At 48.3% G+C, this 17,288-nt stretch overlaps 1 protein-coding gene across 3 annotated transcripts in view; it reads left to right on the forward strand.

Annotated features, from left to right (window-relative positions):
- The window catches only part of KDM2B (lysine demethylase 2B), a 106,426-nt gene that overhangs the window by 83,863 nt on the left and 5,275 nt on the right, over positions 1 to 17,288 (forward strand). For 2 of the 3 annotated variants that reach the window (XM_077787255.1, XM_021532716.3), the window contains exons 13-16: positions 6,072 to 6,296; positions 9,442 to 9,585; positions 14,055 to 14,141; positions 14,778 to 15,038. In XM_077787255.1, coding sequence (XP_077643381.1) covers positions 6,072 to 6,296; positions 9,442 to 9,585; positions 14,055 to 14,141; positions 14,778 to 15,038 — 717 coding nt within the window. Of the gene's footprint in view, positions 1 to 6,071; positions 6,297 to 9,441; positions 9,586 to 14,054; positions 14,142 to 14,768; positions 15,039 to 17,288 lie in introns of all 3 variants that reach the window. The other variant, XM_021532709.3, reaches the window with a different exon arrangement.

A 17,288-nucleotide genomic window follows, 5' to 3' on the forward strand; every position in this document is an offset into this window, starting at 1 on the left:
TAAACAACATTGCTATATTGGCAGAAAAGCTGCTGGAGTGTCATTAACACTCAGATGAACCTGCAAAGTATAAACTTTTATTTTCTTTCTATTTTCTTGCGGAAAATGAGTCTGAATCAGTAGTGAAGCTCTGTGTGGTCACCTGGAAGCGTCACTAGCAGCTTCTTTGGTTGTGGTAAAAGGGGATTTTGTAGGTATGAAGTGGAGGAGATGGTGGCAGTAAACATCTGGAGAAGATTAATGCTGGTTTGGGATGGCTGGGATTGAAAAAGTTCCAGTGCCTTCCCTTTGCCTTTGATGCTGCTGTTTAATGAGGGACCTTGGACTTGAAGGACACCTCCACCCCAGCAGGAGTGTATTCTGAAGGAGGGTGATATAACTGTAAACACTCAACTGTGAGAGGAAAACAGCTCTCCTGGAGTTTGCATGTGCAGTTTTGAGTAGATAGGCTTTAGCCAGATATGGTCCATGGTGTTGGCACGTGCTCTTTGGTTAATACAACTTTTAAGGATGTTATTGGCATCAGTAGGGTTTTTTGCTCTCTTACTCTGGCTTTTTTCTTGGCCCCACCACATTCCTGCAGTTACATCATCCTGTCCTTCCTTCTTCCTCCGAGTTCTTCCTTTGAGAAGGGTTTCTGTTAATTGCTAAACAGACATAAGGGTTTAATACAGAAGAACTGTTGACTTGCTTGTGATTATTCCCAGGGTCCTCAGGGAAGTGGTGGAATCATGGTCTATGGAAGAGTTAAAAATACATGTGGATGTGGCGCTTGGGGCCGTGGTTTTGTGGTGAACGTGGCAGTGCTGTGTTAATGGTTGGACTCAAAGATCTTTGAGGTCTTTAGCCTTAACAGTTCTGTGATTGTGCAGTGCCTGGCAGTGTGAGTGTAACAGGCTGACCCTGCCAGGCAGCCAAGGCCAGTACCCACATTTTGGGGTGAATATAGGGTTACCTGGTCTGCACCATGGCTGGGAATTGTCAGTTTGGGTTTCTAGTGGGAATGCCAGAACTCCCTGCATAAGGAGGCTGGGAGAGGGATGTGGCATGGAGCAGGAAGGGACAGTGCTGCTCACTGCCCTGGGCAGCACACAGTAGTCTTGTCCTCCAGAACTTGCACCCTGTTTGGATGGAAAAATGCTCCTCAGGTGCAATGGGAAAGGATAGAGACCTGACTGACCAGAAGCCTTTGCTGTGCCACCCTGTGGGTGTCTCCAGTGCCTGGTGTTGCCCATGACCCAGCTCCTTTAGGGTGGTGTTTTAGGTGACAGCAGTTACAAATTGTGGGTTAATGCATGTAGCTTCTGTAAAAAATGTTTTTCCCCTAATGTTTATTTATCAGACCTTCTAAAGAAACAAGTGGTAGTTAGATTTGGCTATCCTAATTCTGTTAATACAATTGCATTAGGATGCAGTGCCACATAAAGCTCTAAGCTCAGGACTGGCACCTGGCATGTCCTGGATTCTCATCTTTGGGTGCTGTTGTGGTTGTGTGGATGTGGTCAAACCGCAGTAAATGCGAATAATCAGAATTTGTCCATGTGTTACAGAAGGAAATCACCACTGCCTTGCAAATGCAAGGGATATATTTGTGTGGCACAGCATGTTGAAGAAGTGAACACTGCACATACACGAGATCTTGCCTAGGGGAGATGTACACAGTGGATACTCCGAGCTGTTCACATTGTACTTGGTTGAAGTGAAGCGCTTCAGGATCTCACTGACCTGCCCCCTGAGAAGCCCTTCAGAAAAGCCCCACACGTCTCTGGGGGTTTTTGTGGAGTCTGAAATAATGGTTTGGTGCTGCTGGCAGCAGTTTAAAGCAGGTCACTGAAGCTGAGTGGTGGAATAGGAGCTGTGCCCAGGTAAAGGCTACTTGCAAAAGAGTTTGTTTCTATGCTGCAGACTTAGTCACCCTTGCTTTGAGAACCAGGACCTCCCTCCTTCTGGACTTGGTCACAGGGTCAGCTGATCTTCCTCTCTAGGGTGGAGGAGTTTGTATGTGAAGTTGCCTGGTGACATCTCTGGCAGATCCCAGTTGGTGTTGGGACAGCAGCTGGGGAACATCAGCACCTATTTAATGATGCATTTAATGGCTGATAGTTCTTGCAGTGTTTTCTCCAAAGCTTGATGTTCATGGTACTATTTGTTTGCCCGAGGTCTTTTGAGTTGTTCTTTGTAATTGTGAAGGTTAGAAATTTGCTGCTGTAAATATCAGGGTTATGTTTCTATTGCAGTAAGGGTTGTGCTCAGGGCAGAGGCCATTCCTTAATGCCTCTGGTCCTTCTGAGCCTGGTTGGTGTTTTTTAGTGATAGCTTGGCAGGGCTGGGACATGTGAAAGTGTCCTGAGGTACCTGTAAGTAGGCAGTGAAAACTGCCCAGCAGCCACATGTTTGTCCATAACCAGAATAAACTCATGTTCCAAGCACAGGCTTCCAGGTAGCTGATTTCCTAGGGTTGGTTTAGAATTATGAGTGTTGTACCTGAGCTTATTCCCAGATCTGCACAAGCCTGTAGAGAGACTCCTTAATTACTGGTGACCACCCCACCTAGTCCCCTAATGCTGTTCAACAGGAGTGTGTTGAATTTGGTGGAGTTTGTATGAGGCCAGCACTTCAGAAAATTGCTGCAATCCATTTCTTGTTGGAGGGGTGGGTATGTTTAAGCGCTGTGGTGTGAGCCCAACTTCGTGACTTGTAAATGGTTTTGTAGTGCATAGGATAGTGCTTGTGATGAGCCACGTTCACCCCAGTGCCCAGGTGTTGTGTCTGCTTTGGGAACAGGAGAAAGTTACCTTTGTGTGTCATAGCAGTAATATGGAGAGCACCAAAAAAATGGCACAAGAGAAACACAAAAAACCACCCAAACAAAACAAACTACTGAGCATGGTGTCTTGTGTGAGTCCATCAGCTTCCTAGGTTTCAGTGTAATAGAGATATGGATTTAAGGTATTAATCCTAATACATATCAGCAGCTGCTTGCTCTGCCTTTGTTGAGAGCTTGGTAGTGGCTGTCACCACTTCAGCATCCCTCTGCCTCTCTTTTGAAGATTTGCTGCAGAAGTTAGGAGCACAGTTTTGTGGAGATGTTGGAGAACATGGTGGCTGGTGATGGTATTCCAGGCAGGCTCTGTCTCACCTCCCAGGCTTCTGTTGTAAGGCGGGGGGAAAATCTTCAAGTTTGGTATAATCTTTGTTTCCTTGACAGTTCTGAGAGACAGCTGTGGGGGGCTACAGAGTCATCAGGTCCAGGCTGCTCTTGAGGGTTGCATTTCCTTGGGAAAGGAGATGGTGGAGTCTCCTCCACATTAGAGAGATTGTGTCATGCAAACTGGTGTGACACCCAGTCCTGAGCCTCCAGCCGTGGAGCTGCTGTTTGCTGGGCACCAGCATAAGGAGTGCTGCTGTCCCCTACCATGTGCTCGTTATTTGCAAGACAAATCCATGGAGTTGTGCCAGGAGGGTGGCAAGTGGCAATACAGAGATGGGGACAGGAGCTGTGAAGGAGATTTTACCCAGTCTCATTATCTGGCCTGGTATGTTGTAAAACTGCAGTCTGAGCTGGAAATCCTGCAGCATCTCCTCACTAACATCGACCTGGAATTTATCTGGCTGCCTGCCATGTGCTAAATAAACCCCAAGCCATGATGGAGGCTCCTTCTACCCCCTTGAATCCCAGGCCAGATTTTCTGCTGTGGAGGTTTTTAAGCGACCACTTTTGGAGCCCCTTGAAACTAGATACGAATGGGAATTCCTGCAAGGCCTCTCCAGCCTTGCTGGCTGCGACATCCTGAAGTGAAAACGTGGCTTGGATTGAGGATTGGTTGGTAAATTAGTACAAACCCAGCTAGTACAATTTGTTAATGAGCAGTGAAGAGGTTTGGGTAGGTAAGAAATGTACAGTTGAGAAAATACAGTGAGATGGAGGTCTGCACCTCTGCTGTGTTCTGGTGGTGTCTGGAAGAAAATCAGAGTTGTGTGGTGTAGTCTGATTTCAGGTTTGTTCTTGTACTTTCACCTTCCTGCTTTTGTGGGATTTTTAGGATTCTCAAATTCTGTGTCCAAGCGATGCCTTTTATCACTTGTGTCTTTGCAGTGTCCTGGCACTTAAACTGTTGTCCTCAGAATTAGGACTTGGCTCATATCACTGTGGCAGAAGCAGGAGTTGTCCTTCAGCTGGAAAAGTACAGAGTTTGATTTTTCCTTGAAAGCATTTAAAAACAGCATTCTCACGGTGTCATAGCTGTTGTTTACCCCAAACTTAATCATGTTGCTTCCTAATAGGAAGGAGTCAGGTGCTCACACAGAATCTTCCATGTGCTGTTGTCCAAGGGGAGCTGCCAAGGTTGTTTTGTGTGTTTTGGTTTAACTTGTTCCCGCTGCTATCCAGCCTTCGGTTCGTGTCTCGCCTCCCTTCCTAGCTGAAGTAGACTCTAATAGAATGGAGGAGTGATTCATGCTGAGGAAGAAAATTATCTCTTATCTAGGTTGCCTCTAAGCCAGTCCTGCCAGAGCCGACTTTATCCTTGAGAGGCTGGAAAGTTGGTCTAGAAGGTAAATATTTATTCTTTAGAGTGTCTGACATTGATCTGAAATCCAGGCGGCTGCTGCGGTTGCCGATGGGAAGGAAGATGTGCTCATCCGTGTTCACGCAGCATGGTGAGGTTCAGCCTGCACACGGAACAAAATCTGTTCTGGAGGAGTGGAATTTAAAACTTTGCAGAAATCTCTGCAACCTCATGGACTAAGGAGTGTTTTCTCCCACCTCATGATAGTCTGTAGGAGAGAAAACTTACGGGGTCTAGCTCCTGACTTCTTTGCTCTCCCAGCACTGACGTTCCTGGGATGGAGGCTGTTAAAATATCAGCACTTCTCTGATTAGAGAAAGTCACTGGAGCTTTGCTAAGTCAGCTGGGAGGAAGATCAAATACATTGCAATGTGGCTTCTCTTTAGAGTTGTACAGCAGGACACTTGGGGAAGCTTTTGTACAAGCAAGTGCCATGTCTGCACATCTCTTCTAAAAACTGGTGGAATTTCTGCATGGCTCCTAACAGCCAAACTGTGCCCCTACCTTTGTGATTGCCCAGAATTCAACAGGAACAGAAAGTGAAACTGGGTGGTCTGTTGGTCATATGCTGAGGTGTGCAGAAAATGGAAGAGTTGTATGAATGCTAAACCAAATGAACTTTGCAGTGCTGTTATTATCATCTTTATGGAAAAAGCTGTCAGGGGTCAGTATGAGCCAAGCCAATTCTTGCATAATTAGCTCCATACAATTACATGGTATTTAGTGATGTCTGGCTTGAGCTGTAAGTTCTTGTGTATAACAGGGAGTTTCTGATGAGGACATGAAATTTTGATGTCCACAGTGAATATGTTGCAGTTCACCTAATAATTTCAAATCTTTTCATGCTCCTTTAGTTTCTGTCTTAAAGGTCATTGAAATCTAGACCTCGGATGCCCTTTTTAGCCTTTGCACATCATCAGTTGTGTTCTATTTTTGAGCACTTGCTGGTGTTGGATAGGAGCTACCTTGGAAGGCTTTTTGTAGCATTTGTGTTTTATTTTGTACTTTATTGCTTGGCAGTAGTTCATACTCTCCTGATTTTTTAGGGATACGACTGGGGGTTTGAGCCATTGGCTGGGTGTTTCTCTGTTGTGCCTAACCACCAAACCACTTTTGCTGCTCATTGGATTCAGCAGAAGAAGTCCTTCTGGCTTAACCTGAGAACAAATCTATGATATCTCTAGCCCAGAGCTCAGCGCTGGCACAGATCATCTGTTGATCTAAGCCAAGCACATCACTTGGTACTTGATCTTGTGCTGAGCTGTGCCTAAATGTCTTTTCCCTGCCATCCTGTTGAAATGGGTTTGCTCTGGCTTTGGGGTCTCTCATTTACAGCCCACCCTTTCTCGGCAAAGCGCTGGAGCTCCTTTATGTCCGAGAGCGATCGTCCGGGCGCGCGGCGCGTTCCCCGCGCGCGGTTCCGCCGACAGCGGTGGGCTCCGCGGGGCTCTGGGCAGGTGGGCTGTGCAGCTGACCCCGTGTGTGTGTGTGTGTCTCTTGCAGAACAGGGCGGTCGGGCGGCCCAAGGGGAAGCCGGGCGCTGCCTCGGCGGTGAAGCTCGCGGCCAACCGGAGCACGGCGGGCGCGCGGCGGCGGAGGACGCGATGCCGCAAGTGCGAGGCGTGTCTGCGGACCGAGTGCGGCGAGTGCCACTTCTGCAAGGACATGAAGAAGTTCGGGGGGCCCGGCAGGATGAAGCAGTCCTGCATCATGAGGCAGTGCATAGCTGTAAGTCTGCTGAGCCCTTCCCTCCCGCCGTGTCTCCAGGTGTGGGAGCTCTGTTCTCAGAAGTCTCTGAAATGCATTGGACAAAAGTGTGTAATCTGTGCCCTCCCAGATCAGATCTCTTTTTTTCCCAGTGCTTCTCATCCTCCCCAAATCCTAAACCAGAATGCTACTAAAACATAACAGGACAGCTTTCCTTTTAGCAGTATAGAAGTGGAGATTGTCATTACATCAAAAATCAGCGCTCAATGACCCTCAAACTCCGGGTTGTGAGGGAAAAGGGGAAGAGTAGGAAGTTCTGATTCAAAGGATGAAGAGGTGTATTTGGTTGGATGTTGGAATTTCCTGAGAAAAGCTGCCCTGCAATCATCTTTGCCACGTTATCCACAAAAATTAGGATGAGAGAAATCCTTGACTGACAGCCTCCACAATGTTGGTGTTGATGACCCCAGGCTCCCAGAGATCTGAATTTGTTTGTTTCCTGTTCCTTAGGCATGGAGCAGAGGGTCTGATGTGGATGAGCAGAGAGCCATCAGTCCAGGGTCACGTCTTCCTCAGGGACTGGAAATGGCTGTCAGGGAAAGAGCATCAGAACAGGGCAAGCAGGCAGTTTCCTGGGCTCCTGTGGTACATTACTTGGGAGCTTCTTGAGTCACAAGCGATAGCTTTCTATTTAACAAATATTGACAGATTAATCTTCCATTAAGTTGTTCAAGCAGCTTTTGAATCTGTAGCTGCCATGCTGACTTGTGGAGCTTCTTCTCTGGTCTCATGTCTGCTGTGTCTCTGTTCAAGGCTAAAAAGCAGCTTTAGTTTTTACTTTAATTCTTTAGAAGGCCTTGTTTATGCTGTTGTTATGGGTTTGGTTTTCTTTTGTTGTTGTTTTTGTAAGGAAAGGAATGTTGTTTATTCATAACTGAAATATCACCCTATCTATACTGATTTCTCTCATTACAGTTCCCTTCACTTAGTATTTGGGGGTTTTTCTTTTTATTCTTCGGAGATGACCAAAGTGGAGGGATTAAATGGCTTCACCTAACAGTGATAAAAAACTGATAAGCACTTAAGGTTTCCAGTAGTTGCTCCTGGTAGCTCACTCCATGTTCTGTGCCAGGCTCTGCACTGTTCCTGACACAGAGGATTGGGTTCAGCGCTGCTGGATCTTTCAGTAAAGTACACAGAATATCCACCTTTCTGCAGAGTGCTTTTGCAGCTCAAGTGTCTTTTCTTTGAACACTTGATTTCCTGGAGTGTAGCATGAATTGAACAGCATGGATGAAGAATTTATTATTCTCCAGGGGCAAGAAATAGTGAAATCATGCTGCCTTTTTAGTGGCAGGATTAAATTAGGGCTGCAGTGTGCTTTCTCATCCTCACTGATGAAGGAAACTTTCATACTAAGCTGTTTCACTCTGGGTAACACAGGCTGAGCCTTTTGGAGATGATCTGGGTTCTCTTCTAGCTGAGTGTAGTCATCCTCTGTCTTCCAGTGAAGATTTATTTCTCTTCTTGGTGCCTAGAGTTTTAATTCAGTTAGGACAGAGGTAGCCAGGGGTCTCTGATTACTTGTTCCCCCTTCACGTGCCCTGACAGTGGCTTCTCTGCACTTTCTAGGTTGGTGCAAGTATCAGGGAGATTATTACAAATTCTTAAGGCAGCAAAGGCCCAGAAAATTAAGGAATTGAGGTGTTGTACCTTTCAAGGTGCTTTACATTTCTCTAAGCAATCCTGTTGGCTTTGCTCTTGTTCTCTAACAATTCAGCAGTAATAATATTGTGGTACCTATCCAGCAGCTTTCAGCCAAAAAGACCCTGCAAGATGCTGAAGCTGTATGGAAGTAATGATCCCTACAGTTCTGGAATTGTGCTTGCCTTGGTTAATAACACTGACAATATTAACTAGACAGACTTTCATTAAGCTCAGAAGCCTTCAGAGAGCCCATGGTACTGCTGTTCAGAGAGCAGGAACCTCCTCTGCATCACCAGTTCCATCAGGAAGGGCAGCAGGAATGCCATGGAATGGGGCTGGGAGGACAAGGTGACAGCACAGCTGCAGTTCCAGCCCATCAGTGGGACACAGGCAGTGGTGGCACAGAGGAGATTGCCTGGACATCCTTGCTCCCAGCAAGAAAAGTTGTACTGCTGTTTGCAAAATGCTCTGTGCTCTAATGGCTCGCTACAGCTGGGCTTCCCCCTGCCTGAAACTTGCTAAAGGATGCACTGTTGATGCTGAAATTTGGGTTGGTGTGCAGGTATTCTCTTAGGGATTTATTCACTCCATCCACAAGAGATCCTTGCTGGGAAAAGCCCCATCTCTGCTTCTGGCTGTGTAAAAGGACTGGCAGCCTAATCAATTGTACTTCCCTTTGTGAGCAGCTTAGGTTCTTCCTTTTCTTTTTTCTAATGAGGTTTATACTTTATTGCTGCAGACCAGAATTTTGTTAATCATTAGCAAAATGGTGGCTTTTTAATTAGAGTGACATTCAGTGCTTTGACATGGGTGACAGGTATGTGAGATGCTGCAGTTCCCTTTCTGCCTCAACGGAAGAAGAAAATCTGTGTGATCTCACTTGTGACACTTGCAGGAGAGAATCCTCTTTCTAAGTGAGCAGAGCTTTTTGCAGTGCTCAGGTTGGGAGCAGGGCCCTGGATAATGGACTGCCAGTCAGGAAAAGGGCTGTTCTTGGTTCTGCTGTGGGCTTGCTGTGAGACCTGGATCAGGTCCCATAACATCTGTCTGCCCTGCCTGTAAAATACGGGAGCTGCCAAATTGCTGCTCGGATTGTGAAACCTAATGGATGTGAATAGTGATGTTCTAGGGTGATTCTTTCCCCTCCCATTGTACACTGGTGAAGTGACTTGCATGCCAATGTTGTGTCAGCTCACAGCTTCAAGGAACCCACCAAAAATGCATTTTCATCCATCCCAGTAATGCTTCCTGAGCCTGTATTGCTACAGGGCGAAATGTGTCTTATGGAGCTTGGTCTGGTACCCAGCTCTAATTTGTTACCTTTTTTTTTTTTTTTTCCCCCTTCAAGTCAGTTTGCACAATTAATCCCTATTAATCTCCTGTTTGAGTAAATACACATTGAACTCTTGTGTTTCCATGTCTGCCATATCTTGATCAGTTCTTTCTGATACATAAACAGCCGGTGCTGCCTCATACTGCCGTGTGTCTGGTGTGTGGAGAGGCTGGGAAAGAGGACACTGTGGAAGAGGAGGAGAGCAAGTTTAATCTCATGCTAATGGAATGCTCCATTTGTAATGAAATCATACACCCAGGATGCCTTAAGGTGAGTACAAGGATGTGATACATGTTGGAAACAAAAGCTGAATTAGTTATCACCTTAATGTAAAAGTGGTGCACAGAAATTGGGAAGCTTTTAGGTTTTCATCTTTGGAGAGATGAGAAGTGAGCAGAGAGCTGGTGTGAGGAGCACAGCACTGGGTGAGATCTGTGGCACGCACAGCCCTGACCAGCAGGCAGGGTCCTTGATGTAACAGCATTCCCTGGGAGCAGGGACCCTGCTTTGGACATGCTCTGAGTGTGTGAAGATCTTGCTGATGAATTTCTTTCTTTTTGCCCCTTGTTTAAGGAACTGAGGTGTTTCAGTCGGGATGGGGAAGGCAGAGCAATCTGCCTGTACCTCAGGGTGAGATATCCACAAATCCATGTCAGTAGCTTCTTCCCGAGTCCCACGAAGTACAGATGAACAACTGGCTGCTCACGTAGGTCCAGGCACAGATGTGCCTTAGGGTGGCAGCTGGCTCCAAAGATGTTAGGAGCAACTGTTGGAGCAGGAGTGCAGCTCTGGAAGCAGCCTGAGCGAGTGTCAGGCTGCAGGAGTGCTCACCCTTGGCTGACTTGAGTCCTGTGAGCAGCTGTATTCTTTGCTGCTAACAAAAGTGTCATTTGGGGCATATCTTCCTGCATTAGCATTTAGAAGCTGCCTCTCTCCAGAGCTGGTTTCTTTCAGCTGATCAGCCATTTCCTGTTGCTGATTTGTTTATGGTTAAAGTGATTTGCCAAAGCAAATGTGTTCTGACACACCGTGCCCCAGAAAGCAGCGTTTGGGCCCTTCTGGGATGTCTGGGAGGAGAGGTGTGTGTGTTCCCTCTGCAGGCCCGGGGTACAGCTCTCCTGAGCTCTACGTGGTGCTGCAGCAAGCTCTGTGCTGTCATTTATTAGAGCAGAATGTGGGGAGCTGGCAAACCAGAGCTGTGCCTTCTCCCTGATTCATGGAGCTGGTGCTCAGTTGCTGCCACAGATGGGCTCTGAAAAGGAGCTTTGCTTGTTTGGCTCTGCTTAAAACAAAACTTTGAGGGCTGATGAAGCAGAGGAAGGAGCTGCTCATTTTCAGAGGTACCTTAATTTTGTCTGCTTTGCTGTTCCAACCCTTGCTGGAAGTGCCCTGTGCACCCCCATCTCTGCCTTTGCAGTGTCAGGGGTGCCTCAGGGCTGAGGTCAGAGGACAGTTGCTGTCTAGTGGCAGCTCAGGTATGACTTCCTCTCCCCAAACTACATTTGGGACTAGTACAGGATGTGGGTCAGGTCTGTGAAGTCAGGCAAGTGCTGTTTGTTGTCTTACACGTGTGTGGTGTTCTGAGTGTTCTTTTGGTAGCTAGGAACAGCATTGCTTTGGGTGTTCCTGACAGTTAAGCACTGGGAGATCTACTGTGTGCCTTGTGTGTCTTTTATTTTGATCTGAGCTGAAATGGTGGGTAACTGGTGCTGTTTATTTCCTGAGGCAAAGGAGAACTGGTAGAATTCAGAATCATCTTGGAAGGTGAGATGAGACTGCTCAGGAGAACAGCAAAAGAAAAATGGAGCCTCTTCCTTAGATCCTTCCTTGCTCTTTATTCCCAGGTTCCAAGACAGAAATCTCTAGCTGTGTTTACATGTTGCTGGAGCCCTTGAGCCCTGAGGATGGAGCCCATAAATAGCCTTTGATGCAGCCCCAGCCCCAGGGCAGCTGCCTTCCTGTCCCACTTGGGAAATAGCACCATGTGAACTGCTGGTCATCTCCAGCTTAGTGTCTGGCAAATGTACTACTGGGGGAGACTGGAATAAACTGGATCAGTGCAGATGTCCTTTCCTGGCTTATTCCCATGTGGAGTGAATTCCCTCCAAGATGCATCTCCAGAGCTTGTGGAGTAGTTTGGTGCATGCAGGGGGTGATTTATTCTCCAGGGCAGGTTGGTTGTGGTTTGAAGTCCATCTTCTTCCAGCTCCCTTATGAGGCTGTTGATGTTCTGGGTTTTTTTTCTCCATGAAACAGCAGTGCCAGATGACCTCTCTGAGGAGTTAAATCAAGGGTGGCTCAGGGGTGCCTGTGCCCTGGCACACTGAGCCTTGAGGGGCTTCATGGGGACCCCGGGCAGCAGAGCCCCTGCAGTGCTGGTGTTGGGGCTGTGCTGGGACAGCAGATGTTCCATGTGCTCAGAAGTGTCACAGGAGCTTCCTGACACCCTTCTTTCCTTGAAAATACCACACCAACACAAATGCTTGTTTTGCTGAACGGGTTTCTTATGAAAATGATCTTGGTGAGAGTTTCGCAAGCGCAGCGCTGCTTCCAGAGGGAGCTCATGAGATTTTGGGATGAACACTGCCTTTCATTGTTCCACAGTGTTTGAGTTGAACCAAGAGTGGTGAATTTTTCTTGCTTCATCTCAAATTGCTGGCATTGCTAGCTAGCATGTCTTGAGTGCAGCATCTGATGCTGTTTCCTTAGGGAGAAGGGGTTTCTTTCTTCACTAGGAGCCTGTTCTTTTCCACCTCAGCTGAATGTAGTGATAACAGTGGAAGTGAATATTGAGGTGCCTTGTCAGAGCAGCAGGGAGGGAGGGATACAAAAGCTTTTCCAGCACAGCTTCAGCCCAGGTGTGTCTCACTGCCTGTTTCAGTCTGGGCACTGCCAGAATTCGTGGCTTTTCCTCAGGGATGCCAGATCAGCATCCTGGGGTCTCCATATCCCTACCAAGTGGAGTTCCCAGCACGAGGCCTCGTGCTCAGATCTGAGTTGCTGACCTCGTGCTGCAGGTAGGTTTCTGTGATGCCTCATGCTGTGCCTCAGACACCCACCTGCTGTGTGCAGCAAACACTCAGAACTGGCTCCCACCCAGCCTGAAAGGCTTGGGACACATTCAGTGGCAGGTTTGTGTGTGTCTAATTAGTTTGCTTACAGTTCCACACATCTGTTCAGTTCCTTAAACTTCACAGAAGGGACAGAGCTGTAATGCTTTCCCTTCAGCAGCACTTGTTCTATATTCAGTGCGGGAAATAACTTGTTCCAAACTTGGGCTTGGGCCAGGAATTGTTCCCCTGAGGCAGAGATGTATACAACAACTTCTGGAGTATCTTACACCTACCATGGGAAAGAAGGTTCAAAGGCACACAGTTGTGATAAAACCAGTATTTAAATTCTGCCCACTTCATTTACTTATTTATTAACTCCAGGAGTCTTGCTGAGAGACTGACGTGTCATCACTCTCGCTGGATGGTGAAACTAGAATGGCTGCTCTGGCTCAGGGACTTGAGGAAGCAGTTCCTAAATCCAAGGGCTTGCTCCTGCACAGCCAGTTGCTTTTCCCTGCACTGGGAGGAGAGGAGGAAATGTTTCAGAAATATGAAAAATCTGCAGATCCCTGCCCGTGCTTGTTCCTGTCTCCTGCAGCCACACTGTTGCTGCCAGTGCCCAGCTGTTAGTCTGGACAGCAGCGTGTTTTTGTTGTCTACAGTAGTAATAAATCAATATTTTTCTTTTTTTTCTCCCAAGTTACTTATTTCTGAGTATGTAATGAAACCCTTAAGTGGGAATGTGCCATCAGTGAGAGAGAGTGTGTGTGTGTGTGTGTGGAGGGTGTATCTTAGCTCTGCTTTTCATTCACAGAAATGTCTTTTCTGAAATGCCTGTTCCCTGTTTGGAAAGCGCTCCAGGCTCCTGTGTGAAAATCCAGACATGAGGAACATTCCAGCTGTGTAGGGCAGGATTGTGCTTTTGCTGGAGTGTAACAACATTAAGCATAAATTTCTTTCAGACAGAAAAATGTCAGTGTTGGAGGTAGTGAAGTCATCAGCCTCCTCTCCCTTTCCCTGCCTGAGGATCTGAGGGTGTGAGAAGGCCTGGAAATGCTCTGTGTGTCCAGTGTGTGAACAAACTCCAGCCTGTGAATAAATGTGCCCGTTCTGAGCTGCCTTGGCAGCCACCATCCCACTGGCACAGGGGATGGAGGGCTGCAGCCTGGGACTGCTAGTTCTGATCCTGAAAGAAAAGTATTTTAAGGAACACTTGATTACAGTGCAGGGTGCTGTGCTGCTAAAAATGCCCATGGGATTAATGCATGTGAGAGCCCTGCCTGGGGAGGGATCGGGCTGTGCCTCTCCAGGGGACACAGGGCTGGGCGCTGCAAACCCGAGGTGTGGGAGGGCATTTGGAGATGGTGCAGCCCTGGGTCTGGGGGCTTGCTTGGGCTCTCGGGGTGTTCTCTGCTGTTCCAAGAGCCGAGTGTGGATTGGGATTGTCACTTATGGAAAGCCCAGAGCCGAGCCCTTTGGCAGATGTGTTTGGCCAGCATCTCCCTCCCGCATCGTCGGGGGGTGGCTGTGCAGCACCCAGGGCTTGCTCAGCGCCGGCAGCACGGTGCCTCTGCCCCCCGGGGAGGAGTCCAGCCCAGAAAACAAGGAGCTGCACAGTGTGCCTTGCAATGATCACCTCCTTGCAGGCTGGTGCAGCACAGCTGTGAGTGGTTGTGTCTCCCACAGGTGAAGGAATCGGATGGTGTGGTTAACGATGAGCTGCCGAACTGCTGGGAGTGTCCAAAGTGCAACCACGCAGGGAAAACTGGAAAAGTGAGTTTAATGGGAATAAGTGGTGCTGGAATGAGATACAAAATCTTAAGCGTTCCCTCTGGCCTATAGATAGACTTCAGTCCAATACCAACTTTTGGTTTTGTGCTTAATTCAGGTTTTGTTCTTAATTACCCATGGTGGGAGGTTGGAATGAAGTGATCTTTGGGGTCCCTACCAACCCCAGCCATTCCAGGGTCATGTGGTTCATTCCATGGTGATTCTGTGAGTGGAAGGAGACAAGCTCACAGCTTTCTATTCTTCAGTAATTTCTGTATGCCTGTACCAACACTTCACCCAGCACCTGAGGAATATTTGGTTAGTTCTCTGCACTGCTGCATGTTAATTTTGACAATGAAAATTCCTGAAATTAAAAATTCACAGGCAATTATGCAAAACATGGAGTGTCTGTTGGAATTAGTGAAACACTATTTCTTTGCAGACCGAGACAGACACTTGCAAGTGTGTAGTTAGAAAAATAACCTCAGGAAACTTAAAACTTTTAACTCCTTACTAATCATTTTGTGAGTTAAAAAGTGACCAACCCAGCAGTGTTGGAGTGCTAGTGGCAACGTGAAGAGCTGGGAGATGCATAAGGTATAAAGTTGGTTTGTGTTTTGTGTGTCTCTGGCGTACAAGCAAAAGCGCGGACCAGGATTTAAATACGCGTCAAATCTCCCGGGCTCGTTGCTGAAGGAGCAGAAAATGAACAGAGACAACAAGGAAGTGCCAGATGCTGCCAAACGGAAAGGGGACTGCGAGGAGACTCCCAGGCGGAAATCAGAGGAACATTCCAAAAAGGCTCCGGTTGACTCAATCCTGAGGAGAAAGTCTGACGAGGTGCATCTGTGGAGGAAGCGGAAATTCGAGAAGTCCCAGGAGCCCACGATGAGAAAGCGGGTAAGGCACGGCCCCTGCTGCTGCTCTGCACAGAGCCTGGGCTGCCGGGGGCTGCTGGCTCTGCTCTCCTGGCTCAGAGCTCACCCCCAGGTCCCAGATTGCTCCCAGAGGAACTGGGAGTTTTTACCATTCCGCTAAAAGCTGCTGGTCTGACAGGCCAGTGGCTTGAACAGGGACACTCAGGTTGGTGTGCAGAGGCCGAAAACACTGGCCTATGGCTCTTGTTTCATTCAAGGTGCTGGAAAATCCACTTTAACTGAAAAGTCTTTACAAGGTGCTCAGAGTAGGAGCAAGGTGAAAATTTCATGGAAGCCTTTTCAGGTCTCTCCACGTGGTGGCGCCTGGCAGCTGATCCGGGCTGATGTGGGGCTGTGGCACCACCCTGGAATCCTCTGGAAAGGACACCTGGGGAGCCTGCAGGGAGCAGGAGCTGCTCCCAGCAGCTGGGCAGACAACTTGGCCCTGGACGTGACAGTCGGGACTCTCAGGCCAGGCAGGAACACTGAATTTTCATGTAGATTCCAAAATGTGCCACCTGGCATCTGCAGAAATGCTGGTTTGCAGAGGCAGAAATGAGGGCTCCAATTTACTGTGTCTCATGACTAAAGTGGCTGATGGCTGTAAAATCAGAATCAGTGGCTGGACTGGTGTTGCCTGTGAAGCTCCCAGGGGTGGGAGTCAGTCAGTCCTGCGAGGCTGGACAGTGGGAATGCTGCAGGATGGCAGATGTAGGATGGGCTGCTTTGGTGGAGAGAGAGCAAAATTCACAGTAGCAGTTCATGCATAGCTGCTTGCTGGCCAGGCTTTCCTTTTCCCATCCCTTTGGACTCCCCTCAGTGAGAAAGGCACTGTGGGTCACCACATTACCACACAACACAACAGATGTGTTTGGGTTTTTTACTTTCTTGTTGGAAAAGAAATCATTACCCTGTTTACATCTTGAAATTACAGAATCTCTCTCTTAAGGAAGCCTTTAACTCCAGATAGTTCAGCTGCACCGTCTGGGTTTATATTTTCTCTTCTGCTGTTCTGTATTAAAATACAGCAGCCAGTTGTGTTTTGATGGCCCAAGGAATAGAAATCTGCTCCTGTACTGATGTTTGGTCCTCCCTGTGTGGGTGAACGTTGCCCCAGTCACACAGCCCCTGCACAGGCTGTGCCACAGCACATCCTGGAGTCCTGCTCCCCCCAGGAGCCAGGGATGTCCTGGCACTGCTGCCCTCACAGCCTGGCATGATCACAGAATTCCAGTGCCTGTAAGCAGAGCACCCATCAGTGCTGGGAGCTGCACTGGCCTGGTGTAGTAATGTTTTATTCTAACCTGTCATTAACTTATTGTGATTTCTCCCTTTATAATATGTTAATTTAAAGGCAGGGTGATCAGTTTTCTCCACCGTGCGCCGCGGGCTGAAACTTGGGAACACAGCCACTGCCTTGATCCAATTATTGGGAAAGCGAAAGCAGGAGCCCTCTGCCACAACAAGTGTGCTCACAGCAGTTCCCTCTCCTTGCCAGCCCAGATCTCCTTATTAGAGCCATTTCATTTTAACAGCTGGTGACTTCTTTCTTGCTTGTGGTGATCAGATTAGGCTTGAAGCCTTCCCGGGCCTCTGTTTGTGTCTCTGACACAGCCTGGTGAATGGGAGAGGGAGGATGAGTGGGGAAGAGTGCAGAGCAGCGTGCTGGGAGCAGGGACTGGGGCAGGAGGAAGGTGCTGGCCCAGCCCTGTGAGGGCTCAGCAGTCCTGGAGTGTCACATTCCCTGTTCTGCAGGGATTGGAGGGGATGGCCAAGGTTTGGTTGGGTGTAAAGGAGCACCTAAAGGAGGCTGTGGGTGTGCAGGAGTCGGGATGGCAGCTGTGATCCCAGAGGTTTTGGGAATGGCCCTTTTGACCATGGTGTGAGGGCACTGGGGCAGTGTTTGATGTGGTGCACAGTGGATGTGGCCCATGCCTGGGTTCTTGTAGCCTGCTGGAACAAAGCTGTCCACGGTGTGCTGCTGATCTTGTGTGTGAAAATGATCCAGTCGGAGATGGGCAAGGCCCTGGAATGTGCAGGAATCTGCACGGTGAATCAGTACATTTGTCACTCCTGGAGTCCAGTGAGCCAAGAGCTGGACTCCTCATCCCTGCTGGCTCTTGAACTCGATACCTTTGGCTGGTGCTGGGATGGGGCTGGGATGGGTGGGGCCCGGCCCCGGGCAGGGCTCCGGCGCGGAGCATCCGCATGGGAAGCGCTGCTGGAAGCGCTG

This window comes from Lonchura striata, chromosome 18 (assembly GCF_046129695.1).
Source record: "Lonchura striata isolate bLonStr1 chromosome 18, bLonStr1.mat, whole genome shotgun sequence".
NCBI classification, from domain to species: domain Eukaryota; kingdom Metazoa; phylum Chordata; class Aves; order Passeriformes; family Estrildidae; genus Lonchura; species Lonchura striata.